Here is a 27,950-nt window from a genome sequence, read left to right on the forward strand (position 1 = left end):
GACAGGTTAACAAGAGGTTGTTTGGAAAACCCCTCCAGTTTTCGATCGATGGTTTTTAAAATATTTAAACATTATGCAATGAGAGGCACTTCGTTTGACTGGTTGTTGTTGCTGCAGCTGCTGGCTCAGCCACACTTACCTTGGGCTTGGTGTCTCTGGGTGTTGTGGAGGCAGGGCGCGGTGTGGTGGGCGTGGCTCTCTTGGTGGGCGTGGTTGCTGAGGTGGGTGTTTTTTTGTTGGGGGTGGTGGCGGAGGCAGGGCGTTTGGGGGCGCCCGCTGTTGACAATGAGGACGGCCGCGGTTTGGCTGCTGAGCTCGGCTTGGCAGATGGAGTGGTGGTGGCTGCGGCAGACTTTGGGGTTCGTTTAAAAAAAAAACACACACATACAAAAACGACACAAGAACGTGACAATGCGCCAACAAAAAATAAATAATGAGAATCATGAGTCACAAGAAGCAGCAGCAGCAGCAGGAAGCAGGTTGCAAACAGAAACAGCAAAGCACTGGGAGATACTAAATCCTGAGGGGAGGGATGTGTGCAGGAGAGACAGCGGAGGAGACAGCTACCTCTCACCGCTCTTAAGAACATAAGAAAGTTATGGAGGCTATTCACACCCCGTCAGTGCAGTGCTTAATTAAAATAAAAAATAACCACCCTGCCAAACATCTTTACAAAGGGAGGTCTCCCTCTCTCATCAGTGCATATTCACGGATGTGTGTTTACTAAGAGAAGAGTATCAGCAGACTATACTGGTATCAGCAGAGCTCTGGGAGAGGAATGTGTTGGTTACTATGGTTACTAGAGATGATTAATCGATTATTAAATCACCATGGATTTTATTTTGCCAGCCTCAATTAAACATTCATTGGTTGATTTATTGCCCTGGTGCCTTATTTGAATCCTCATGTACATATTATATTACAAAAGCTTCTTCATTTTTCTGCTTCTTGCTTATTAATAATAACGTTTTCTCAACACATATATTATTCTGTATAATAATAATGCACATGCATGTTTTCAGTTGTCTTGGAAGGCTTTCATGAAGATTCTACCCGCTTTTCTTTTTTGCTTTTCGCTTCTGAATAATAAGGTGTCCTCAATGCATTGATAACTCTGACCTGCCGGATATTCGATTAGGAAATTGCTGATTGCAACTCTATTGGTGACTCATCAGGACTTCTCAAATGCAACAGCAGAAAGCAGCAGCAGCTATGGGCTATGGGCAATGGAGGAGCAGCACCAGACGTGACCCTTGACCTGTTGGGAGTAACAGGAAGTCAGAACCTACCTTGGTTTTCTTCTCTGGGCTTGGTGGCAGCTCCTTATTGGGCGCAGCGCTGATCCCGTTTGCTGCGGCGTCTTTCTCTGCCTTCTCCACCGCTTTCACCGGAGCTGAGAAAGAAAACTTCCTTATTAGAAAACACGATCCTACCCTCTGTGAGTCCTGGTTGCTGTGATGCACTTACAGTATTGGATAGTGCTTACTTTGCAAACTCCTTTTAAGATTTTTAAAGACTTCAATCAAGTCCTCCTCTCTAACCTACAATAAAGTTCCTCTAACCTATAACACACACAGCCAGGGACGCCCTTGTAAATGAGAAAATGGTTCCCACCTAGTTAGTGTTTCATTTCCTTTTATAGCTGACCTATATTTTTATTTATTCATTCATTCATTTTTAATATGAATGTATTTGTTTTTTTTTTGTTGGTTTGTTGGGTTAAACATATTAAAACGATTGGTCAGAAAATTGTGTGTATTTTTGGGGGAAAGGTGCACATTTCCCTCACAAGGGGCAGCAGTGTGGAGTAGTTGTTAGGGCTTTGGACTCTGGACCGGAGGGTCGTGGGTTCAATCCCTGGTGAGGGACACTGCTGCTGTACCCTTGAGCAAGGTACTTTACCTAAATTGCTCCAGTAAAAACCCAACTGTATAAATGGGTAATTGTATGTAAAAATAATGTGATATCTTGTAACAACTGTAAGTCGCCCTGGATAAGGGCGTCTGCTAAGAAATAAATAATAATGACACAGGGGTTAAAAAGATGGTTTTATTAGTTTAAAACAGGTTGCTATTACTTCACGTGTACTCCCATTTCATTAAAAAATAGTTACAAAGATGCTGTATATTTACTATTGAAGTGTGAACAGTGGCGCGCATCAATGTTAGGCGCACGTCCACAGTCACATTCTTGTAACGACGAGTGTGAACGCACTCAGTGTAAGTGAATAGGAAGGGGGACTTTGTACATTTACATTTATTTTAGTCAAAAGGAAAAAGATTAAAAGACAGAAAATTACTAATGGTACATGTGTAAATAGACCCAATTAAACTGTGTAGTTTAATAATAATAATTGTGTGATTTCTTATTAATTGAAGTTAACCTGGCTTAGTAGTTTAGTCCAGAGGAGGGGCTAATTAGAGACAGAGAGATGGGGTAGCAGTGTCCTGCAAGGCTGAAATGGCTGGTTCATTTCATATATTTTGTTCCGTTTGTTCAGTCTTTAGTTTCACTGCAGTTTTTGGCAACGCAAATATACATTTAATTGCAAAGCAAAGAACGCCCCTTTCTACAACCAGTGCACAACAGAAGGGAGGAGCCCTGTACTGCCGACTCTGTCTAATAATTCAATGCGCTGACGTATGACTTCATTCGATGCACAGACAGCATTTACCATGACAGCCCCAACTGCCTTGGCAAGATTGATTCAGATCAGTTTAAAATCTAAGATGCCTGACAGAGTCTGAAACAACAAGAGAGAGCTGAAGGTAAGAGCACAGGGACACGTTTTTGCGATCAGTGCAGCATGTTCTCTCAGTAAGCTGCTCCTCCAGGAGACAAGTGGGTCACATAGCTTCCTGCAGGGATTCTCAAACGTGACTGCTTGAGGAACCCCTGTTTAAAATGATAACTGAAGAAAACCAGAAGTATCCCTCATACTGCAGTGGAAGGGAGTGTTCAAGTCCAGAGAGCCCTTGTGGTTTCATGATTCAACAATTCACTAATTGGGTTATTTCACTGTTAGTCCATGTTGACGGTAAATTGTACACACCCTATATTGTACTGTATAAGAGTCAGATATTGAAATATAGAAGGAGCCCTGTATAAGACTGTCTGTAAGTATCATAAGACCCTTCCCTCACAATAGTCCAATTTGTCATGCAATAACCCCCAAAAACTATTTAATATACAATACATCCCTTATAAAAGTTTACCATTGTATGTTTGCAGGGTTACCATGCTTTTACCATACTATGCATTTGCCAGTTTAACATGGTTTGCCATGTTTATCAATATGCTTTACCATTTACTTTGCTTTATTACACTTTGCTGGGTTTTTACTACAGTAACTTTTATCAGGGATTGTCTGTACTACCACAAGACCTACAGTATCTCTCACCACAGCAGTGAAATACATTATTTCTGTACATTACCATATATATGTTGTTTTACAAATGAGAAACGTGGACTCCCCCTGGGCAACCTTTACAGACCTCCCCGGGATCCCCAAACCCCAGGTTTACTGAAGTCATGGTTAGAGGACTTTTTAATAATGCAGGTGTACTTCACAAGAGACCAATTACAATTCTGAATAAAAAAAAAAAAAAGCTGAATCACATTTGTATCATATTAATTAATAGTAATTTAAATAACAGCTCACATTTTACAAGATGTATTTATTATTATTATTATTATTATTATTATTATTATTATTATTTAGACATGATATATGCTACTTTGCTAACAGAGGCCTAGTTGTGCACAGGGACACAGAAGATGTATTTATTTTGTAATCTAATGTTTACACCCTCAAGTTTCATCACAAGCCATTCTCAAGATAAAGCCATTTTAAAATCTTAGTGGCAAATGTGCTGACATTTCCACCACATCTCCATCGCTGCACATATAAAGATAATGCCTCCCCTGGTCTCGTTCTACTTGCAATGCTACACTGATGAGAAGTAAGCCTGACAACAATTCCAATTCTTTGAAATGTTTTAAACAGCATTTCAATTACTAGTCTCTGGAGGTTGAGTTCAGTGGTGGAGGTGTGATGTTACAGTAGTTTCATTTTACAATGTGCATTTAAAAAGGCCCTAACTGAAAACCAAGCCTAAAGCCTGTCTGAGCTAACCACTGAGCTACTCAAAACCCACTGCCTTCCACACTACAGTTAATTCACTTCTTCCAATTAAGAGATGCATTCTCTCGATCAAGACGCAATAACCAATACCACTATAACACAGTACTCTAACCACTAGACTACACATTGCCTCCCTCCAAGTTTCTCAGCTCTATCCATTAGACCAAACTGCACCCTCTCTCCCATTCCCTCAGCTCTAACCACTAGACCACACTGCCTCCCTCCCATTCCCTCAGCTCTAACCACTAGACTACACTGCCTCTCCCCCAGTCTCAGATCTAACCACTAGACCACACTGCCTCCCTCCCAGTTTCTCAGCTCTATCCATTAGACCAAACTGCACCCTCCCTCCCATTCCCTCAGCTCTAACCACTAGACCACACTGCCTCCCTCCCATTCCCTCAGCTCTAACCACTAGACTACACTGCCTCTCCCCCAGTCTCAGATCTAACCACTAGACCACACTGCCTCCCTCCCAGTTTCTCAGCTCTATCCATTAGACCAAACTGCACCCTCCCTCCCATTCCCTCAGCTCTAACCACTAGACCACACTGCCTCCCTCCCATTCCCTCAGCTCTAACCACTAGACTACACTGCCTCTCCCCCAGTCTCAGATCTAACCACTAGACCACACTGCCTCCCTCCCAGTTTCTCAGCTCTATCCATTAGACCAAACTGCACCCTCCCTCCCATTCCCTCAGCTCTAACCACTAGACCACACTGCCTCCCTCCCATTCCCTCAGCTCTAACCACTAGACCACACTGCCTCCCAGTTCCTCAGTTCTAACTACTCTCTTCGAAATGAACACAATAAGAGATCAGTCAGTGAAGGAAGAATCAAGTCAGTTCAGAATTTTTGGTCTGCATTGGAATTTACACTAGAAGCTACAACATGGCAAATCCGTATGTACTGTATCTAAACCACTGATAAAATGCCCTATGAATATTACCTCTCATTGTACTTATTTATCTACAATGGATTGCTGATACATTGTTATTGAAGTGGTTACCAGCAGGCTACAGACAGAGTGAGTGAGCTTCTCTAGAACAGATGCATTAAATTATGAACCATCACTATATTGTGACACAGCAGGTTCTGCCAGTCTGATGGAATAATGCCTCCTCCACCGAAAAGTGCCCTGCACTCAGGCAGAAGGAGAATGTCAAGGTCAATATCAAGGATCTAGCAGATGATGCTTGCTGCTGAGGTTATTCAATTATGAAATTCAAAATACATTTTTATTTATGTAAATGTATTGAAGTGGAAGATTCTCAACATGGGGAGCCTGATAGACAAAGACAGCTCCCATTCCTCCAGCGTGTTGCCAAGGAAACCACTCTGCAGCCTCGTAGCCATGTTGCAGGGGGTGGGTCACCTCCAGAGCCACAATAATAATCCAGAGGCTGATCTGTCTAACACACAGCCCTGGTACAGTTAATAATCTTCAATGTACCGTAACAGGTCATGTTAGAAACATGCCTTGAAACTGAATTACTGGGGCGGTGGCATTTATTGGTACACCAAATATGATTAATTTACTACCAGAGCGTATTGGCAGTGCTCTTGCAGGTGCGTAAATGTTTTGGGCAGCCCCTGTGTATTTCAGTATATAATTGCATTGAACTGCACCGTGCCAAAGACTCAACAGGAAATTAGCAGGCAGAGAGTAATTAGCCACAGTGGTGGGTCCTTCTGCAGCTGCCAACAGTAACAATACTTATTTTGAAATGTCCCTCTGCACTTCACAATTTCCTTCTTAAAACACTGCTTGCTACTACTGTTTGACACATTTAGATTTTCAAAACAACCACTTGCTTAGGTCTACACTCAAAAACAAAAATGTTCAAATATGAAACCTTTGATTCTAATCAAAAGAGGGCAGGAAGACAAAATACCCAATCCACCATTTTCTTTGTGAGTTTGAAACTCAAATCAGTGTTATCACAGCCCTAGGTGATACTAAAGCAAAGTAACAAGCGTTGCAGCCGCAAGGCTCCCATGCTAGTCCTCATTCTGTCACTCAGGCTTAATGAACATCATTCATTCAGGCCACTGTAACCTATTCGAGTCAAGAAAGGCAGACTGGCTGCTGACCGGCACAGTAAAGCCTCTTATTATCTAAACTAACTGGGACACAAAGTTTTAGCTTTTGGCATAAACACTAACTAGCTCACCATGAGAATCATTTTAACTTAATGTATTTTCTATTCACACTAAAAAGAAAATGTTCTTTTGAGACTTTCTTCCTCAAAGCCCTCTGCCCATCAATGATAACCCTAGTGGTTGTAGGTTACACTTAATCTTAACAACTTTCTACAAAATAACCAAATGAAATACATTTCCATTTATAAAATAATTGAGGCATAAATAGGACAGCTGATTCCAGGCTATTAGGTTTGATATACAGAGAGATAGATGTGTGTGTGTGTGTGTGTATATATATATATATATATATATATATATATATATATATAGATAGATAGATAGATAGATAGATAGATAGATAGAGATAGATAGATAGATATACACACACACACAATACAAAAGAAAATGAAGACACTCACAATTAAGCAAAATGATACCGAACTGTAAGGAAGAAAGTGTGAGAGGCACGGTGAATGGGGGTGGAGAGAGAGAGAGAGAGAGAGAGAGAGAGAAACACAAGGAAAGACAGAGGAGGTGTGGTAGAGCTGGAAATTTAGCACTTATAATTAGGCTTGATGTTTATTTTTCAGGGATCAAAAAACACCATCATAAATAACTCTAGTGACATTATGGACTGGGGTTCTTCATTGGAACACCATGAAACCAGTTAATTAAATCAACAGGTTTCACTGCTTTCAATTTATGAGTCATTTCTAACCAGCTGAGCTGACAACATGTCGTGATTGAGCAGGGCAGAGATACTGGTAACCAAAATCAACAATAGAAAAGAAACTAGGTTCATTTGCTGTGATTTTCCTCAGCTTGGATATCTCCACATGGCCACATTTAATGAGCTGCATTTAAAGAATACACTGAAAATGGTCACATTGAGTAGCACAGGGGGGTGAAATTGAGCTGTCACCATTCACATCCCCTCAAACCAGACAGAAGGCACATTAAACTCAAAGCAAGCGCTAGAGATACTTGGCTGGCAGCAGCAGTGTTTGAACTCCTGGGGTGCGTCTCAGTCTGTTCAATATTCGCTAGCATCACCCTTCTCCTTTCTTGGCATGTTGTAGGATGTTTGAGCTGGCGTCACTTATTAGATAAATATTCAACCTATCAGCCTGCAATCAGCTGTCATATACTAGAACAGCCCTCTCCCCCTCACTCTGTGCGTCCTGACATTACCCGGATCCACCCTCCTATAGACAACTAACCCTTTACTGCTCCCAAATACATGTTCTTGAAAACTCCTGATTAATTTTACAGTGATCTCCTCACCTCATAACCTGCCCCTTTCCCTCAGCAACCTCACACCTTTACAAAATGACCTAAAGTGTATACAGGCCTCAGGGAGCAAGGTCATAAAGGTCCCTGTATCATGCAGGGGTTGTTACTGACTATCTATATCACTTGCATTGCACAAATTATTTTCTTTACTAATCCTCTTTTCCCAAAGCCAAATTCTTAACCTCTGGTTCTGAATCTTTAAACAATAAACTGTGAATACGACAACAGATGGATAATCTATTAAAAATGTATTCCCGGCTATGATTTATTTAGCTAAGATATTGCATGCTTTAAAAATTCAGTGAAGAAATCAATAAAAAAAATTAAATGCGTGGATGCTGACATCCAAAACCTTCTGTACTGAGGTAAACTATCTTTGATAGCTACAGTTCCTCTGGACTACCAGCCTGCTAGCTAAATACTGTTCTGTTTCATTAATTCAGAAATGTATCTTTCCTTCTGTGCGCCGTGGGACAGAATCAGAAATCACGTCCAACAAACATCAGACATTTTATATAATCTTACAAATTATATAGTACAATCTGTCCAGTTATTCTAGAAAATCCAGGTTCTCACCCAAACAAAACACATAACCTTAGATTACATTTTAACTACGGTGCAAGACATTTCTAGAGACGTGGATGTTTTTGTTCAAAACATTTTGATTTGGTTAAAAGTATTACACTTTTTAGTTGCCTTTTTTGAATCTGAAAAGACTTTCGTTCTAAATGTTTCCTCTGTGCACCAACACATTACCACCAAACATACAGCATGAAAAGCAAAATAGTCAACTCAACATGGGACTACACCCAAGCTCATTATCACTATTAATATACAGTAACTATTTCTGCCATTTCATATGATTTTAATTATTAAGTAAGCCATTTGAACACATTCAAGTGTCCCCCACTGGGGATTGAACCCATGACCCTCCGGTCAAGAGTCCAGAGCCCTAACCACTACTCCACACTGCTGCCCCTAATATAGAATGAATAGTCTACGTTGGGATTCTGCTGCATGGGAACATAAAATGATTTTCAGAGGGAGTCAGTCCCTTATATACTGTACTAATAAAATATGATATTTGACCATACCCCTCTATACTTTCCAATGCCTACCTATGCTTCGCCATGCTTTCACCATGCTTAATACACTTTGCGTGCTCTCATTGTGGTATACGTTTGTACGGTATGTATTAGGGGGTGAGCTAGTACCCGCTAGTGGGTTAAACCCACCCCAGTGCAGTTCCCAATCCCAGACCCCTAATGAAGCCTGGAGAACAGAACCCTGTCTGTGCTCCATAGAAGTTACATAACGAATGCCCTCTCACCGAAAGGAATATATCAGAATCACCTGTGAAAGAAAAAGAGAGGAGGGCAGGACAGGACAAAGCACTACAGCTCAGTTCACAGATTGAGCACACAGAACAGACAAACACCAAACCAAGCGGTCATTCAATACTGGCAAACAGACACTCAGTCCGCCCTTCTGTCCGTCACTCTGCTTGCTCGCTGCTTCTCAGTCCCCCGGGCTCACCGCGTCCTTTCAGGTCACGGCAGCTGATCCTTGGTTTTCAATGACATTTTATTTTGGGAGGCTCTGGCTCATTTCATTCCTTCTATACAACCTAGAATCCAATTTGCAGGGTAACATAATTGAGTCACTGTGAATCTCCAGCAGTCAGAGTGTCTTTGTTGGAGCTCTTTCACTAATCAGTAATTACTGCGTCTCTCCCATTTGAATAAAAACGACCTCTTTTGACAAACCAAGGTCTCATTATAAATTGCAGAAGCTGACATTTTATAGCTGACATTAGCAGATAAGGGAAATGTATACGCTTTCCTCTCTGACGCAGAAAAATAATACACTGACACTGTCATCAATCTTCAATGACTGTATGCACTGTTGACAGTGGATTTACAGTAGATAGACAATGTGCAGTTACTAGCACAGCGACGAACATTTCAAAATATAAACAAATATTCAATTCCTTTTTTTTTATTTAAAGAAGGGGGAGAAACACTTCTGTACAGTAGAACGTGTGCTATTTTTCTCAGACCTCACATATACATTGGTTTCCTTTGCACGATATCTTTTTCATACAGTGGTTTCTGTTATGTGAACAAATACGAATATGGTCACACTTGTCATAGAACACATTCCAAGCAGTTTTCCTGCATATTCTATTAACTGACCCGGCACTAACAGTTCCTGCTGCACTGGGGCACAGTGAAGGTATCAGAAACCACATGCAGTTTGGTATAAATCGGTGACACACACTTTATTGCAGACCATTCTTGTCTTTTTAGCTCCAGCCCATTCCAGTAAAGCGTGTCTCTTTATTGTATTGTATTAAGTTGTTCTTAAGACCTTGACTTTTGACAGAGGGCAGTGTTTTGAAAATCAGTTATAAAAACATACAACTTTCCACACCTGTGGATCAAAACCTCCTGTTTTTTTTTTTGGTTTTGTTTTTTTCTTAGGAAGCCTCCCTCATTCAGAGAGAGTTCGGGAGCATCAGACAAAAAAGGAAAGAAATACAGAAACATGGAAGACCAGGAAACAGTCAAACAAAGAGTAATGCAACTGACAGACATTTCTACAGCTCAAATCCCCAGCTTTTAAATGCACTTCAAATTGTACTTCTTAAAGACTTCAGTGCATCCTTTTTATTTCCAAGAGTTCTGTGTAACTAAAGCTTGGTACTAAACAAAGAAAACATATATCCTAATTTGCAATGTACCAATGTAAAGTCTGACTGTATGCAGATAATCCAGCCCTCTGCTCGTTGAAGATGCAAAGATTATCTTGATTAACTTGTAGTACTTTGTATTTAATCATATCCTGATGTAACTATCACTATTTAATCATATCCTGATGTAACTATCACTATTATCTGCTGTATTATTGAATTGTGGTTTGTCACACTTGTACTTTGCTTGAACAAAAGTTATTGTATTTCTTGCTCTTATTGTATTACTTGTATTGTAACACTTGAAATGTATTTGCTTATGATTGTAAGTCGCCCTGGATAAGGGCGTCTGCTAAGAAATAAATAATAATAATAATAATAATAATTATCTGCAGTAATTCTGCTTTCTAGAGGCTTTGATCTGCCCTCCAACCTCAGCTATGTCCAGCACTGAGCTAGCTGTCCTGGAAACTGCACAGAAATACACAAAACACATATTCTCAACACTCGATCACCCCCAAATCATCCAATCTCACCCTCAATTTGGGTATGCTTTTTCAACTGACTCTCTTTCTCAACCTCCTGTCCCTTAATCCTCTGTTTCAATCACCCTTTGTCCAAACTCAGACTAAACTGCGCCTCTAGGGGCACAGCCACTTTTTTTTTTTTTTTTTTTTTTAAGATGGCTCCTGGCATTGTACACGGCAAAGGTAAATCACTGGGTCACTTACCATCTGGGGCATGAACCAAGGAGCTGCTGGTCTGGGTGTTTGTGGGCTTATCTTGAGTGGATGCAGTTTTCATATCGGCCTTGCCCCCTTCCTGTCCTGCAAGCTTCTCTCCTTGGATCTCGACACCACTGGTGCCGCTACTGTTTCTCACTTCAGGAATGCCCTCCAGGTGGGTGTGGGGAAAGTTCAGCCCAGCTGCGTGGTTGTGCTGGCCACAAAGATCCTCCATTTGCTGCTGCGGCTGCTGGGGCCTCACATCGCTTTTTTCAGCCACATAAGGCATTTCACTGCCGAACGTTGACAAAGCAGGGCTCTGCTCTTCTGACACAGTCATGGACCTCTTGATCTGGGACAGTGGCTTCCTGGCATTGAGGCCACTGATGACGGGAGACAGCAGCCCGTCACCCTGAACCGGCAGCATGGGGTACTTGTCCGGGAGCTCGAGGCTGTCCGGCACGGAGAGGTGGGAGCACTCAGACATGGCGCGTCGCATGGTGTGGCGCTGCTGCGTGGCTCGGCCGCTCAGGAACAGCTCCACTTCCTCCCCAGTGTCCTCTCCTGCTTCTCGAGATGTGATCACCAGAGGGGCCATTTTGGCCATTGTTGCCGTGGGGCTGGATTTCTGCTCTAACCCGTTACCTCCCTCCAGGTAGTTATCGTTGACAATTCCTATAACAATGTAGTTGGGTGTCTCTTCCTTCGTGCTTGGCTCCGGCTGCAGGTGGAAGTGCGGGTTCCACACGCTGGTCGTCTCCTCCGTCTCGCAGTCTGTCGAGATGGACACTTCAGGCAGTAACTTTCCGATCGAGGCGCTCTGCACCCCGTTACTACTCCTGCCTGCCTCTTTCTCCGTCCCGACTACGGTGACTGTGAGTGTAGTGGCCGTCATTTTGTCACTGGGGGAGGCTGGAGACTTCCCGAACAAGGAGGAGGAGAAGGACAGTGGGCTCTCCGGACTCTCCCCAGCACTGCCCAGGGAGTTACCAGCCTGCCTAACAATCCTCTGTGCTGGCACTTTCAGGTCCTTCTCCACTCCCTGACCCTCAAAGAAGCACAACTTGTCCTCGTCGGTGAGCCCAGCTCCCTTCCCTCCCAGACCCCCTGCTGCTGCCCTGGGCTGTCCCCCCAGACTCATTTGGACCCCGATTTCATTTAGCTTGCCTTCAGTCCTCTGCCACTCCCACTCCGGTGCACTGTAGTCCTTGCTCTTCTGCTGCTGCTGCCCATCTTGCAGGACAGCGCTGCCGGGCCGCTCTGGGTGGGTTGTGGATTTGCACAGCTCGCTGTACTCAGAGAAAGGAGCAGCAGCCGGCTGGTTGGAGAGGGCTGACATTGTGCCGTTTCTCTCTGTCTCGCTCTCTCTCTATATATATATATATCACTCTCTCACCTCTCCCTTTGCCTCGTTGTAAATGTTTCTTTCTCTCTGTCTTCTCTTTATCTTTATTTTTCTCTCTCTCTCTGACACCTAGTAGAAGCAAATGAAGCTCTATTCGCTTTGCTGCCTGCTTAGTTAATTCTCCAGGCTCTCACATCACGTCAGCATCTCTGGCTGTCACATGACCTATACACACTCACACACAACCCCAGCTTACTAGCTATTCATACGCTGGCAAAAATCAGGGATGCAGTGGCCTCATGAATACTGATTTTCCCTCTCTCTTTCTCTCTTGAGACCCTCCTCTGGTTTGTCCTTCCCTTCAACACCAACAGCAAAAAGGGAACACATCAAATTAATTCCAGTCTCTCTCTCTCTATATACACACACGTGAACAGGATATATAAATTATTTTAAGAAACCATTTGACCCATATGGATGTTCCACTGAACAGCCTCCAGGAAGGAGAATGCAGATTATTCTTGATTAATTTTCTTTTTATTAATGAGCTTTCAACTTGTGAGGAAATTAAGCAAACTCGTTTTTGACTAATTCCATAAATCATTTTTTGTTTGTTTGTTTAAATATGTAATATATTTTTTAAGTGGATGATGCGAATCAAAAGAGCCACCAAACAAATTGATATACATACTTAAAAGAAATGATCTAAATCAGACTGGAAAAGATTTGCTCTCTAGACCTGTCAAGTCCAATCGCGTCTGACAGAGCCAGTGAAAGAAAGAATCTTCCTTGGAAATAACGGAGACCGACCTTGAAACAACTAAAACAAACACAAACAAAAGGATGATGTGGGAATGGTTCAATCAGACTCCCTGCCTCCTTGTACCACACACCCAAACCTGCTCTCCTTAAGAACGGAAATATAATTGGGGACTGTTTCTATCAAATCTGAGGACTTTCAAATCACCTTCTATCTATCTCCATTATCTCCAGTCTGAGAATACAATCAACTGGAAACAAAACAGGTGATCATGTGATCAAGTGCTCAAATCAATATCTATGATACACAGACACAGTTTTCGTGTAAGTTTACATTTTTTCCCCTCCCCACCCCCCAGCTGGCATGCTCCCTCTATTAATGCCTCTTCCAACTTACTGACACAACAACTCTGGTGCCAAGCCATAGGGTACCCCACTAGTTCAGAGGGAATTACTCCTGATACTTTCTTTAGGCTGTTTGTGTTTGTTAACAATGGTCAACACACACGCTAGTACAACTGACCAGACCTGACGGTGCACTCACCGGTCAGCAGTAGAGAATACGGCTTCATTATGCAGAGGAGGAGGGCAAGTTGCTCAATCCAAAGCGACCCGTGTCGAGTGAGAACGAGGAGTGCCTTATGAGGTTTAGGCTGACAGACTGCACATACTCTCTATCCCCTAACCCAACACAGTGTGGCAACCCAATCAGCTCCCATGCCAGAGCAGACAGGATCCCCTCTTATCAGAGACTGCTAGCCCTGCCACAGAGGAAGTTAATTCTGTTTATCACACGGGCCCAGCTCTGCCACTCTGCCAGTCCAGAGTCTTATCATGAGGTCGTTTCATTCAGAGACAGAGCTGAAAATACACATCTGAACCCCAACTAACCCCTTCCCCCTTCCTTTAGCAGACAGAGCTCACCATGGACTTTATTATGTATTTGTTAATGCATTATTATCTACTGCTGACCTGGTCTCTTATGGGATAAGAGTGTCTTCTCCTGAGCACTTTGGGTGGGCAAGAGTGCAAAAAGTGAAGACACTCGTATCATAAGAGACAGGGTACACATTTCCATATCTTTTGAATTGTTTTGCTATATGACACACATTAGTGAATGGGCCTTTATCCAGGAAAATACAGGACGTTTACAATTTACTGTCAACATGACCTATCCATGAATTAACCAAATTAGTGAATTATCGAACGGTGAAATATCGAGGGAGTACTGTACAGTGCACAGCAAGTAGATACGATGTGACAGAAGTCATTAGCTGTGTACTGTGTATTCAGATGCAGCCAGAAGCGGACTACGCAGCCTCTTTTGTATCAGCTGTCAGAATCTGAGTTTGCTGTAGAATATTCTCAGCACAGTAACAATCTCAATACCTCACCTGGTCAAGATTTTTATCCTGTTAGTGCATCTGAATTGACGTTTACATTTTATTTTACAGTAATTCACTTGTTTCAGCAATCCAGCTGTGTAATATTACTTGGAAGACCTATGGAATTTGTGGAAATGCCCTTTTAAAAGTTCACTACATTAAATTAGCAGTTTGCAAGTATTATTTAAACTAGTTTTGCTTCTTGCAGCTTATTTCTAAAAAGTTTCACTTTCTACTGTGCATTTGAAAAAGAAACGCACAGCCTCTCAATATCAAACACACACAGGAAAACACTTTGCTATGCCTTAACTGTGGCAAACTTTTAAAGGGTGATAAAGACATAAAGGATCACACATTTATCCATGGAGGAAAAAACTAAACCAAAAACCAGACTGCTCCATAAGCACATACAGTCATTGACAAAAGTATTGGCACCCTATGCTTATTATATTGAAACTCAAGGTAACAGATTAAGGACAAGCATTTAATGAACTTTAACCACTTTTTAATACAACAAAACACTTCTAATAATTTAACAAATAATCTTTAACAAAAAACAAACAGAAAAACATATTTCATTCAAAGTATTCATTCATGACAAAAGTACTGGCACCCCTGCTTTAGTATTGTGTGTGTCCTCCTTTTGCTTTTATTACGGCTTTTCAGATGTTTATGTTGTTGATGAAATTCTGTCTTGCATATTTCCTTCAGCTCAGACAGATTGGATACACAATGTTTGGCTACAGCATTTTTTTCAGATCAGTCCAAAGCATTTCTATTGGATTGAGGACTGGGAATTGAAAAATTCCGTTGTCGTGTTGGAAGATAAACTGTCTGCCAATCAGCTTACAAGCAGATGGGATCATTGTATTTTGTAGAATGTTTTGATATACAGCTGAATTCATTCGATCTTCAGTCACATGAATGTCTCCAATCACTGAACTGCTAAAACACCCCAATATCACCAAACATACTTTTCCATTTTTGGAGAAAAGTTATGTTTTACTGTGTTGCTGTTTGCTCTGAGTGCTTTTCTTAAACATGAATTAAAATGTCTTGACCATCACCTGATGTGTTGCCAAAACGTTCTTATTCAACATATGTTGGAAATAATTACCTAGTTGACTTTATAATGTAGCTTAATTACTGTGTTATGGTTTTCAATCAATGAATATATTTTTTTTATTAGTTGACAATACTTTTGTCATAAACAAATATTTTAAATTCTTAAGTTAAGCTATAAAGATTGTTTGTTAAGCTACCAGATATTGTGTATTTTGGTCTTTGTTATATTAATTAGTGGCGAATTTAACTAAATGCTTGTATTTTACATGTTTTCTTGAATTATCTTATATTAAGTGTAGGGTGTCGATAGTTTTTGTCAGTGACCTTATCAGTGAGTATACACATTCTTCAGTTCCTTGTGGTGATCTGTGAGTATCACTGATTGCAGCCTGATTGCAAAGCCAGACGAGCAGTTTCCTAAAAGACACAATGCTGTAGAATCCAGCTCAGAATTTGCCCCAAGGTGTCTGCTTTGTAAACCAGATAATCGGAGAGGAATCACAGAAAGGGAGGGATGCGAAGGAGAGGGAGACGGAAGGAAGCAGGAAAGAAGAACATGAAAAGATGTACAAATCGAGAGGAGGCATCTCGGCACGTCAGTCTCGTCTGGTTCCTAGTTGCTGATTGATCTCAAAACTTTGTCAGGCCGGGGGTTAAAGCCACCCAGTGATTCAGCATCAAGTTGATAAGGTAACTCATTCCATACCCTCACCACTCCCTGTGCGAAGAAATCCCTTATAAAGATTTACCACTGTATTTTTGCATGGCATTTTTGCAGTTTTCCCATGGTTATACTATGCATTTACCATAGTTTACACTGGTTTGCCATGTTTAATAATATGCTTTACCATACCTCATTATTCTTTACAATGCTTGCCTATGATTTTACTATGGTAAACATTTATAAGGGGTGTCTCCTACGCTTGGTCCAAACGTCTATAGCCTATTAATTTCCCGCTTTCTGTGCTGCACTTAAAGTATTGGTTAGGGTTAACTATGTCAACACCTTTTATGATTTTTAAAGACTTCAAAGTCAGGGATTTCCAGCTTTTATGCTGCAGTCTCAAACAAAAAGGAGGGTTTCTATTCCTAACACTCTGGAGATCAGACTCATTCCTCTAATGGCTTTTTACTGAACTCTGTTTTTACCAGGCAGCCCTGCCCTGCTATCTCCATGGCAACGACCTCTCATCTCCTTGCCGATCGGCTCCTTGTCAGCTCTTCTGAGAGGCAGCAGCTCTAATTAGGAGCTATTTCCGTTAGCACCCAAACAGCTGAACATGCAGCTTGGCTCGGAGAAGATGCTGCAACGGTACCCAGGACCAAGAGGAAAAGACAACTCAATTTAGAATGTTCAATCTTATGTATGAATTCAGGGTTTTTGGTTGTTTTTTTTTGGGGGGGTGTGGTGGGGGTTCTTTGTGATTCCTTTTTATCAGCTAAAATATGCATGAAAAAAACAGTGAGGGTATTTATAGGACCTTGAAAAACAAAGTGCATGACTCAGTAAGAGGGGTCGGCCTGTCTCACGTAGAGGCAGCAATGCAGTTTAAATGTGAACATGATGTTTAAATGTGAAAATGATGGGAATGTTTGTTACCAAAAGCCATGAGAATCCCTCCATCCCCATTTTCTAAATTACTGCAACGAGTATAGGACTGTATGTGTGCAGCATTTCATAGTATATGGAATAGACAGTGAAGAAATGCTGAATATGAAATGAATTGGTCTACACTGTATCCTTACTGCTCTGTAAACAGTAAAGCTAACACCTATAGTTGGCCTGCATATTTCTGACACAACGCTTAAACGTTCAGGCAAAATTCTAAACGTCGGACAATTGGCTGGTGTTTAAACTCTAAACCATTAACAACTCTACAGTAATGTGTACCTGATAGAGCGCACCCTGCTCTATAGTAAGAGTCTTGTGTTTTTAATGGGCAGAGGTAACCCTGTCAAACACTGTGGCAGTGATCTGTAACAGATTGAGGTCACACTGCATACATATCAAAAAAAACAAGCTCAGATGGAAAACTCTCTGCCAATTTATGATATAGACAACTTGAGAAGAAAGGCTATCGAGAGGGGAGGGGGTCAAACTAAATATCCAGTTATACAAGAATAGAGTATTTTTTTCTGTGTTACAATGACCACTGACCTCTAATGGAGGTTTTTGATGGTACACAGGTGTTGGCCTTAGTGTTTTATGCAGTAGTCTGTTCTATATACACAGTATTATAGTACAAAAGTTATTGTATTTCTTGCTCTTATTGTATTACTTGTATTGTAACACTTGAAATGTATTTGCTTACGATTGTAAGTCGCCCTGGATAAGGGCGTCTGCTAAGAAATAAATAATAATAATAATAATAATAATAGTACACACGTTTATAAGTCTTATATACACATTGATATTGCAGTCATTTATTTTAAACACTAATCACTGTGCTTCTTGTTATGGCTTATCTGTAGTGGTTACTGACATTCCCAAATATGTTTACATTTTAAACATTGAAACATGTTTAACCTTAAGAGTTTAAAGGGTTAGGAAATTAAAATGAATCCATCACCCCTGTGTAAACTGATTCTTGAGAGGTACAAGTAAAATAAAATTAACTCTGATAGGGTAACAAGTGTCAGCTGGTACAGTGAAAAAAAAAAAAGCGCTGGACCAACAGAGGTAGCGACATCACGTCTTCACCAGACCGCTTCCACCAGTTAGGGTTCAGTTTTAGGTTCAATTCCAGCATTCCTGTATCATCTCATTTTGAAGTAATTGTTGCTAACAAAATAATTCCGCAAATTGTATCCATTTTGCACTTCCATTGGCTACATACATCTCAAATGTGTAGTTTCAGAAGAAACACGTGTTGTAGCACACATGCATTTTCATTTTAAAACATGAGATCTGGTACTACTGTAGCTTAAAGGAAACTCTCAGCTGCTCTGCCTTATTCTTGGGTTCTGTTTGCACTCCCTGGGTCATTTCACCTCAGCAGTGTCTTCTGGGTCAAAGCTGGCTGAAAGCCTGTCAGTCAACAGGGGAAGCAGACAACTGGTTATTGACAGGAAGAAAGCCAATGAAGGTACAAGACAGTCAAAAAGCACAGCTTCCTGGATTTAAATATTAGCAAGGACAGGTTTATTAGGACTATCAAAACTATCATGATGGCAACCATGTTTTACAGAGAAGTCCGTCCGTCAACATTCCTACTACACGTGAACACCAGTATCATTCAGACAAACCATATTTCTGACAAGCCAACTAGGATCTTTAGTTTTAGAGGGAGGGGAGTCTGATTTCTGCTTCCAGTGTTATTACAACTGACAATGTAGGCAATGTGGAAGATTCAATTTGCACGAAAGTTACTAAGTAACAGTAGTATAAAAAAAATTAAATATTCATTAAAGGTCATGGAATATCCTTCATTTATTATTTTATTTAATACAAACTATAGCTTAGTACTCCATTGGCGTAGCACCGTAGCAGAACCTCCAATGTAGTAGCTACTGCAGTCAGATTGTAGCAGTTGGCATCTCTGTACCAGATAACATGTTTGAAAATGACAATACATGTTATAAAATGAATGGATGTGCATGGCGGAGAGATTTTACAGAACTATGTGGTTAGCCACAATTACTTTAAGGCAGGGGTCTCAAACTCCAGTCCTTGAGGGCCGCAGGATCTTCTGGTTTTCATTCCAACTTAAGCGCTCAATTAACACAACTGATCTAATTATTTGTTCAATTTGACAAACTTAATATTTTTCAAGGTCTTTAAAAATGCACTTGATTCAAGGTACACTACCTATGAAACATTTTGAGGCCTGAAGAGAAGTATTAAATGTGTCCAGTTAATCAAATAATTAGACCAATTAAGTAATTGAGAGCTTGGGTGGAACGAAAGCCAGAAGACACTGCGGCCCTCCAGGAACTGAGTTTGACACCCCTGCTTTAAGTAAACTTACATTTTCTGTATTGTAAGAGAGTCCCTGGCCTAATCTTAAAAATGTTGTTTTCAATCGTTAACAGGATGTGAGATATCAGGGGGGGTGATTAATCATGCTTTCAATTACCCAGAACAAAACCACTTGGACTGATCAATACAGTACATGAAACAGCCCTTATAAAAGTGTCCCATAGTAAAAGCACAACAAAGTGTAATAAAACACAGTCATTGCATGATAAAACAGAGGTAAGCAGCTGCAAAGCACAGAGATATGGTGAAGCATATTAAAAAAAACATAGCAAGCCATGCTAAAGTATAGTAAATGTAAAGTAGAACCACAGGAAAAGCATGGGAAAAGTGCATAAATACTGTGCTAAACATAAATAAGGGAGTTCTCTGACACACACACAAACACACTGCACATTTACTTACTGTAATTGACATATCATGAATACTGCATGTACTTCAATTATTGTGTGTGCAGCACACAATATTTGTAGTACTGTTTTTTGTTTTTTTTAACATTTCATGTCAAATGAATAACCAGCTTCTACACAGCTACCCAGCCAAACACATGAGGAAAGGTTATTTTTTTAAATAACGTTTTTCACATGTACTTCGAATTAAAAGGTGATAAGGTAGCAGTTTAAGAGAGTCAAACGATAAAGGTTACTTTGTAATAGGTATACCAAACCAGCAACCCTAACAACTTGTTTTCACAGACCCAGATTGGCTCCAATACTGCACTGCTTCAAAATGTAACCTTAGGTAAGTTAGTCCAAGATTATTGCCAATAGGGGTCTGTGTAACCGGCTGTAGTAACCAGCGGTCCAGGTAATACGCACTACGTTTAAATTGAATCCATAAAAACACACATAAGAACATAGGAACATAAGAACATAAGAACATAAGAAAGTTTACAAACGAGAGGAGGCCATTCAGCCCATCTTGCTCGTTTGGTTGTTAGTAGCTTATTGATCCCAGAATCTCATCAAGCAGCTTCTTGAAGGATCCCAGGGTGTCAGCTTCAACAACATTACTGGGGAGTTGGTTCCAGACCCTCACAATTCTCTGTGTAAAAAAGTGCCTCCTATTTTCTGTTCTGAATGCCCCTTTATCTAATCTCCATTTATGACTTTTTTCAATTCAAAGAAGTCCCTCGGGTTGACATTGTCTATACCTTTTAGGATTTTGAATGTTTGAATCAGATCGCCCCGTAGTCTTCTTTGTTCAAGACTGAATAAATTCAGTTCTTTTAGCCTGTCTGCATACGACATGCCTTTTAAACCTGGGATAATTCTGGTTGCTCTTCTTTGCACTCTTTCTACAGCAGCAATATCATTTTTGTAATGAGGTGACCAGAACTGAACACAATATTCTAGGTGAGGTCTTACTAATGCATTGTAGAGTTTTAACATTACTTCCCTTGATTTAAATTCAACACTTCTCACAATATATCCGAGCATCTTGTTAGCCTTTTTTATAGCTTCCCCACACTGTCTAGATGAAGACATTTCTGAGTCAACATAAACTCCTAGGTCTTTTTCATAGTTCCCTTCTTCAATTTCACTATCTCCCATATGATATTTATAATGCACATTTTTATTGCCCGCATGCAATACTTTACACTTTTCTCTATTAAATTTCATTTGCCATGTGTCTGCCCAATTCTGAATGCTGTCTAGATCATTTTGAATGACCTTTGCTGCTTCAACAGTGTTTGCCACTCCTCCTATTTTTGTGACGTCTGCAAATTTAACGAGTTTGCTTACTATACCAGAATCTAAATCATTAATGTAGGAATTAGCAGAGGACCTAATACTGATCCCTGTGGTACACCACTGGTTACCTCACTCCATTTTGAGGTTTCTCCTCTAATCAGTACTTTCTGTTTTCTACCTGTTAACCACTCCCTAATCCATGTGCATGCATTTCCTTGAATCCCTACTGCGTTCAGTTTGAGAATTAATCTTTTAAGCGGGACTTTGTCAAAAGCTTTCTGGAAATCTAAATAGACCATGTCGTATGCTTTGCAGTTATCCATTTTCAATGTTGCATCCTCAAAAAAGTCAAGTAGATTAGTTAGACATGATCTCCCTTTCCTAAAACTATGCTGGCTGTCTCCCAGGATATTGTTACCATATAGGTAATTTTCCATTTTGGATCTTATTATAGTTTCCATAAGTTTACATATAATAGAAGTCAGGCTTACTGGTCTGTAGTTACCTGGTTCGGTTTTGTCTCCCTTTTTGTGGATCGGTATTATGTTTGCTATTTTCCAGTCTGTCGGTACAACCCCTGTGTCAAGAGACTGTTGCATGATCTTGGTTAGCGGTTTGTAAATAACTTCTTTCATTTCTTTGAGTACTATTGGGAGGATCTCATCTGGCCCAGGGGATTTGTTTATTTTAAGAGCTCCTAGTCCCTTTAACACTTCTGCCTCTGTTATGCTAAAGTTATTTAAAATTGGATAGGAACAGGTCGACGTGGGGCATGTTGTCCGTGTCCTCCTTTGTAAAAACCTGTGAAAAGTAATCATTTAATATATTTGCTATTTTTTTTTCTTCATCTATGATTTTGCCATTTGTGTCTCTTAGACATTTAACCTCCTCTTTGAATGTTCTCTTGCTGTTATAATATTGGAAAAACATTTTGGAATTGGTTTTAGCCCCCTTAGCAATATTGATTTCTATCTCTCTCTTGGCCTTTCTAACTTCCTTTTTGACTTGTGTTTGCAGTTCCAAGTACTCTTTCTGTGTGCTTTGTTTTTGGTCCCTTTTAAACGCTCTGTAAAGTGCCTTTTTTCGCTGAATATTTTTTTCAATTGATCTATTAAACCATTTTGGCCATTTTGTTTTAGATTTAGATTTGTCTACTTTTGGGATGCAACTGTTTTGTGCCTCTAGTACTACATTTTAAAAAAACAGCCATCCTTTTTCTGTGGATGTTTTCTCTATTTTACTCCAATCTACTTCTATTAGTCTCTGTTTCAGACCTTCGTAGTTTGCTTTTCTAAAATTGTAAACCTTAGCTTTAGTCATTACTTTTGGGGTTTTAAAAAATATTTCAAATGAGACCATGTTGTGGTCTGAGTTTGCCAATGGCTCTCTGACCTCTGTTTTAGTTATTCTGTCTTCATTATTTGAAAAGACTAAGTCAAGGCATGCCTCCCCTCTAGTCGGTGCCTTGACAAATTGCGTTAGGAAGCAGTCATTTGTCATTTCCACCATTTCAATTTCGTCCGTCGTGCCCCCCATCGGGTTTTCCCATTTTATACGGCGGAAGTTGAAATCCCCCATTAGTATGGCTTCTCCTTTTCTACACGCATTTCGAATGTCATTGTACAACAGATTATTTTGCTCAGCGTCTGAATTTGGCGGTCTATAGCATGCTCCTATTATTATGCCCTTTGAATTTGTGTCCATTATTCTGACCCATATTGATTCTGCATTGTTTTCTTTGTCCTGATTTAACACCTGGGCTTCTAGACTATTTCTTATGTATAGCGCTACCCCTCCACCTCTTCTGTCCTGCCTGTCTTTCCTATACAGTGTGTACCCCCTAATATTATATTCGTCTCCATCACTCTCAGACAACCAAGTTTCTGTAACACCTATCACATCGTAGTTACTTGTTAGTGCAGTAGCTTCAAGTTCTAACATTTTGTTTCTGAGACTTCTAGCATTAAGATAAATACATTTAATAGTGGTCTTACCTGAGTTGTTGCCCTTGTTTTGATGTGGTCTCCCTTCTGTTTTTTTGTTTTCTCCCCCCTTCCTTTCTAGTTTAAATGCTTCTGGACCGCCTGAAATTTTGCTGCATAGCTTGTCTCCCCTCCCCTCCCGCATCCCCTAAAACTTCTACTAACAACTACATCTCCCTGAATACAATGTCTTCTGTTATTAGGGAACTGTACACAAGAAAAACCAACCCAACAAACATTATCCAGTCTCTGGCTAGCCCTGTTGTCTTTGCAGCCAATCACAGTAAGCAAAGGAGCTAGACAGGTTGAACTGTAAACACCCCAGTCCAGCTACAAATCCAACTGGAACCATCGTCAGAGGCAACCGCTAAAAAAAGGTGCTTATAATATTAACTTAATGAATTTCCTTATTTTATTTATCTGTATGGTTTTATATTGAGGTTTTAACATGTTTACTGAGTTTAAGAATTTGATGTTAAAATACAAGTAACGTAATTAATTTGCAGTCAGTGTGATACCTGGAAAAAAATGCGCTGAGTCGATAAAGAGCCTTGCAGAACACAAGCGTGGTTTTACAGTACTTCATAGTAACATTGCAGTTAAAATGGAAGGCACTTTTTTAATGCCTACCCCATTACCTAAAGATTGTACAGTATTTAATCGAGATTACTCAGGACTTCAAGGTAATGTTGCATTTTACCCCCTGAAAATACATTTTACTCTCTCAGTGTTAAAATTAGAGGGTACATTAACTCCAGACCCAAAACTGTATCTGGAGCGCTGGCAGTAACTCATAGGGCCCTATTTTCCACTGTTCTGTATTAAAGCATGACTTATAGTATTTAATTTAGTAAGGTCAATACATTATATTATAATCTTGCTTCTGTAATTACACCAGTTTCTACTTGTGCTCTTACACTGCAGTTATTGTCATGCACAAACGTGTTAGACAGAAAACGCTGAGTGTGTGCAGAGTTATCAAACCAATGCCTGCCCCCATGTCCAGTCCTGTATAGTTTTATTGTATTTCTAGTTTTTTTTTTTTTACCGATCCAGCAGCGATCAGCTGCAGTTTGTTACTTGTTGCTGCCGCCAGATCCCTGCAGAGCTAAACAGAGCCGATGCCAAGAAGCAACACTTTCCCTTGGACGCATGTCCCCTGAAATTACAGCTTTCAGCTCATCTCAAGAATCATCTCTAGCGCTCTTCAAAATGAACAAGCGCAGCAACAAGGCAGACTTTTATTGTGATCATGAAACAAAAACTGGACCGGAATTGGAAGCTGGCTGAATTTCACACCAAGATTAGAAAAGAGTTTGAAACGCAGAGAGGAGTTAGCAATGATGAGTGCAAAAAGCTTCATTCATGTCAATGATTTCCTAGCAAGCCATTGCATTTCACATTCACGTGAAAGCAGTGCTCATACCAAAGCCTGCCCCTAGCCTAGCCGCGGCAATAATTAGTAAGAAAAACACTGTTAAGAATAAGCCAAGCTAAGCAAACAAACAAGTTGTGTGCTTCGGGGAGATCAGCAAAACCTTCCCCCCTCAAACAAGTCATCAGTCAAGCGGAAGCTCATGCTTGGTTGTGGGCCGCGCACAGAGGCCCTCAGTTCTCATGCTGGCACGAACGCACCTTCATCTGGCCCAGTAGCGGTCCTCTGCAGCACATTCTCCTCCTCACAGCTCAAGTGCCTTGGGCTCGGCTCATCCTGGGCTCTGGGACCAGGAGTCTTGTAATCCAGTCTCTGGGCTGACCTCGACTGCGTGGCTCTTATGTAGCCCTTCACCTCCGGTGCAGCTCTCCCTTCTTTTGGTCTCATCTTATCGTCATTCTTTTTTAGAACTTTCTTTGCCGCCTTTGGCAAGTCCTTCTTTTGAGTCACGGCTGTGAGCATCTGCTGCTGGTGCCCAGGGTGAGTGTCCTTCTCAGTCTTCTTCTGCTTCATGGAAGCTGCTTTGAGATTTTGTCCCTCAGGACGTACCGTCTCAACTATGCTGGGCACAGCAGGGCTGAGTTCGGGAGTTTTGGCCGATGCAGGCTCCAGGACTTCTGGGGCAATGTTACTCCCCAAGGAAAGCTCACAGACATCTCCTTTAGAGCACATATCCGCTAGCTTTGTGGAAGGAGGTTTCCTGGGTACATTCACTGTTTCTTCTACAACCTCTGCTGGACCAATTTTGCAAACCTGTTTTTGAGTGTCATGGCCTTTGTTTGTGCCACCAGCACTGCAGACAGCCTGAGAGTGTATTCCACTGACTTCCTTCTTGACCATGTCAGGGGTTCCTTTCAGATCAACACTTTGGTCTGCTAACTGAGAGCCAGGCAGTTTTACCTGCTGTGGTTCAGCACTGCAGATAGTATAAGAGGCTTCTGTAGGGGCAGGGCCTTTTTTCATCTCAGGGGAATCCTTCACCACAGGGACAGTGGGAGGAGAAGGAGCATGGGCTTCTTTCACCCCAGGGGCAGAAGACTGTTTGACTACAGGGGCAGTGGGAGGGGCATCTTTCACTACAGGGGCAGTGGGAGGGGCAGAAGCAGGGGCTCCTTTCACCCCAGGGGCAGTGGGAGGGGCAGGGGCAGTGAGAGGGGCATCTATCACTACAGGGGCAGTGGGAGGGGCAGAAGCAGGGGCTCCTTTCACCCCAGGGGCAGAGGGAGGGGGAGGGGCATCTTTCAACACAGGGGCAGTGGGAGGGGCAGAAGCAGGGGCTTCTTTCACCCCAGGGGCAGTGGGAGGGGCAGGGGCAGAGGGAGAGGCATCTTTCACTACAGGGGCAGTGGGAGGGGCAGAAGCAGGGGCTCCTTTCACTCCAGGGGCAGTGGGAGGGGCAGGGGCAGAGGGAGGGGCATCTTTCACTACAGGGCCAGTGGGAGGGGCAGAAGCAGGGGCTCCTTTCACCCCAGGGGCAGTGGGAGGGGCAGGGGGAGAGGGAGGGGCATCTTTCAACACAGGGGCAGTGGGAGGGGCAGGGGCAGAGGGAGGAGCATCTTTCACTACAGGGCCAGTGGGAGGGGCACAAGCAGGGGATCCTTTCACCCCAGGGGCAGTGGGAGGGGCAGGGGCAGAGGGAGGGACATCTTTCAACACAGGGGCAGTGGGAGGGGCAGGGGCATCTTTAAACACAGGGGCAGTGGGAGGGGCAGGAGCAGGGGCTTCTTTAACCCCTGGGGCAGTGGGAGGGGGAGGGGCATCTTTCACCACATGGGCAGCGGGAGGGGCAGGGGCAGGAGCTCCTTTCACCCCAGGGACAGGGCCTTTTTTAAGGTTGCCGTTATGGACCTCCTCTATGCCAGGGTGGGGGACCACCTCCTTTGAAATATTAAGGGCTTTCGCTGTACCAACCTCACTGACCTCCGCAGGTTTAATGCTGCCAACCTTTTCCCTGTTCATGTTGCAGGGGACTTCTTTTGCAGCCTCCTTGGTTCCTTGGGAATATTTCATGCCAGGAACCTCACAGAACTCCTTTCTGGGAGCGCCTTTCTCAGGGACAGCTTCACAGACCATCTCCTTGCCAACATCAGGGGTGTTCTTTGATGCTGCCTGCTGGACCTGTGTCGACGCAGCTTCCTTTTTGCTGTGCACTGATGAACCCTGGTGCTTAACCTCGCCTCCCCAGACCTTCTCCATCCCTTCTTCATACTGCTTCTTCCTCTGCTGCTTGTTCTTCTTGCCCTTATTCCTGACGACTCCCTCCTCTCTCTCCCACATCTCCTCTCTCCTCTGAGCATGTCTCTGCTTATCTGTGGCCATTGACGGACGACTTGTTGGGCCCCTGGGCTCAGATTCTTCTCCATCCCGCCCCTGCTTTTGATCTTCCTTGGAGGAGGAGGGAGAGATATCCTGGGACTTTTCTAAAACTGGAGCTTCAGCTGTACCTGTGCCAGCCTGGCTCCCTGCAGCGCCCTCTGTCTTGAGAAAGTCCCCTGATTCCAGTTCGGTGAGGAACTGTTTTATTCTGTGCGCTCGGGGGTCTTCGGGCTCCTCCTCCTGCAGCTCTGTTATCTTCGGCTTCCTTCTCTTCTTTTTCTTTTGCTTCCTCTCCAGGACGACACCCACCACTTCCATCTCTCTCGTCTCTGTGATTTCACAAACCTCCTCCTCCTCCTCCCCAACACCACCACCACCACCACCACTGCCCAGGTCTGCCTTCATCCCCGGCTCCAGCTCCAGAGTTTTCTGACCGCGGCCGGACTTGTGACCATTGGAGGTTTTCAACATTGTAACCACAACTGAGTCATTTCCTGGGCAGCCCCATGCCTGTTCCATCAAGACTTGAGGCACTTGCTGGGAAACGTTGCCAATGTTGACAAGACCCTCGCCCGGGACACCTGGCATTGATGCTACAGTCACTGCGGCCTTGATTGTGGTGGAAGTGGAAGCGGACATGTCAACCCCACACTGGCTGGTGTGTTTGCTGATCACGGTGGAAACGCTGGGAGTGAACAGTGGCAGGTCTTGTGGAAAGCCTCTGCTTCCCTGCAGCTGGTCAGTCCATCCTTGCAGGAGTGAAGCCAAGGGGTCAGCAATGACTGAGTAGTTACAGCAGGAGAGAAGAGGTTCAGTTAAATATTCACAAGACGCCTGGGCATGCCATGTCACTCACCATGGCAATATTTACACTGAAATACTGATCTCAATAAAAGGCACTCTTGTAAGAGGAGAAACATGTTACAAACATTACAAAAAACACTCCATAGATGATACATTTTGAAATACTAAAAGAAACCTATTCAATTCAAT

At 42.2% G+C, this 27,950-nt stretch overlaps 1 protein-coding gene across 15 annotated transcripts in view; it reads right to left on the reverse strand.

The window, feature by feature from the left end:
* LOC117400419 (microtubule-associated protein 4-like) overlaps window positions 1-27,950 on the reverse strand; it is a 132,162-nt gene that overhangs the window by 24,568 nt on the left and 79,644 nt on the right. For 14 of the 15 annotated variants that reach the window (XM_059023003.1, XM_059023001.1, XM_059023013.1 and 11 more), the window contains 3 exons: window positions 24,842-27,739; window positions 1,290-1,393; window positions 140-352 (listed from right to left, as the gene is read on the reverse strand). In XM_059023003.1, coding sequence (XP_058878986.1) covers window positions 140-352; window positions 1,290-1,393; window positions 24,842-27,739 — 3,215 coding nt within the window. The remainder of the gene's footprint in view (window positions 1-139; window positions 353-1,289; window positions 1,394-24,841; window positions 27,740-27,950) is intronic. The other variant, XM_059023014.1, reaches the window with a different exon arrangement.

The sequence above is a fragment of the Acipenser ruthenus genome, chromosome 4, assembly GCF_902713425.1.
Source record: "Acipenser ruthenus chromosome 4, fAciRut3.2 maternal haplotype, whole genome shotgun sequence".
Classification (NCBI taxonomy): domain Eukaryota; kingdom Metazoa; phylum Chordata; class Actinopteri; order Acipenseriformes; family Acipenseridae; genus Acipenser; species Acipenser ruthenus.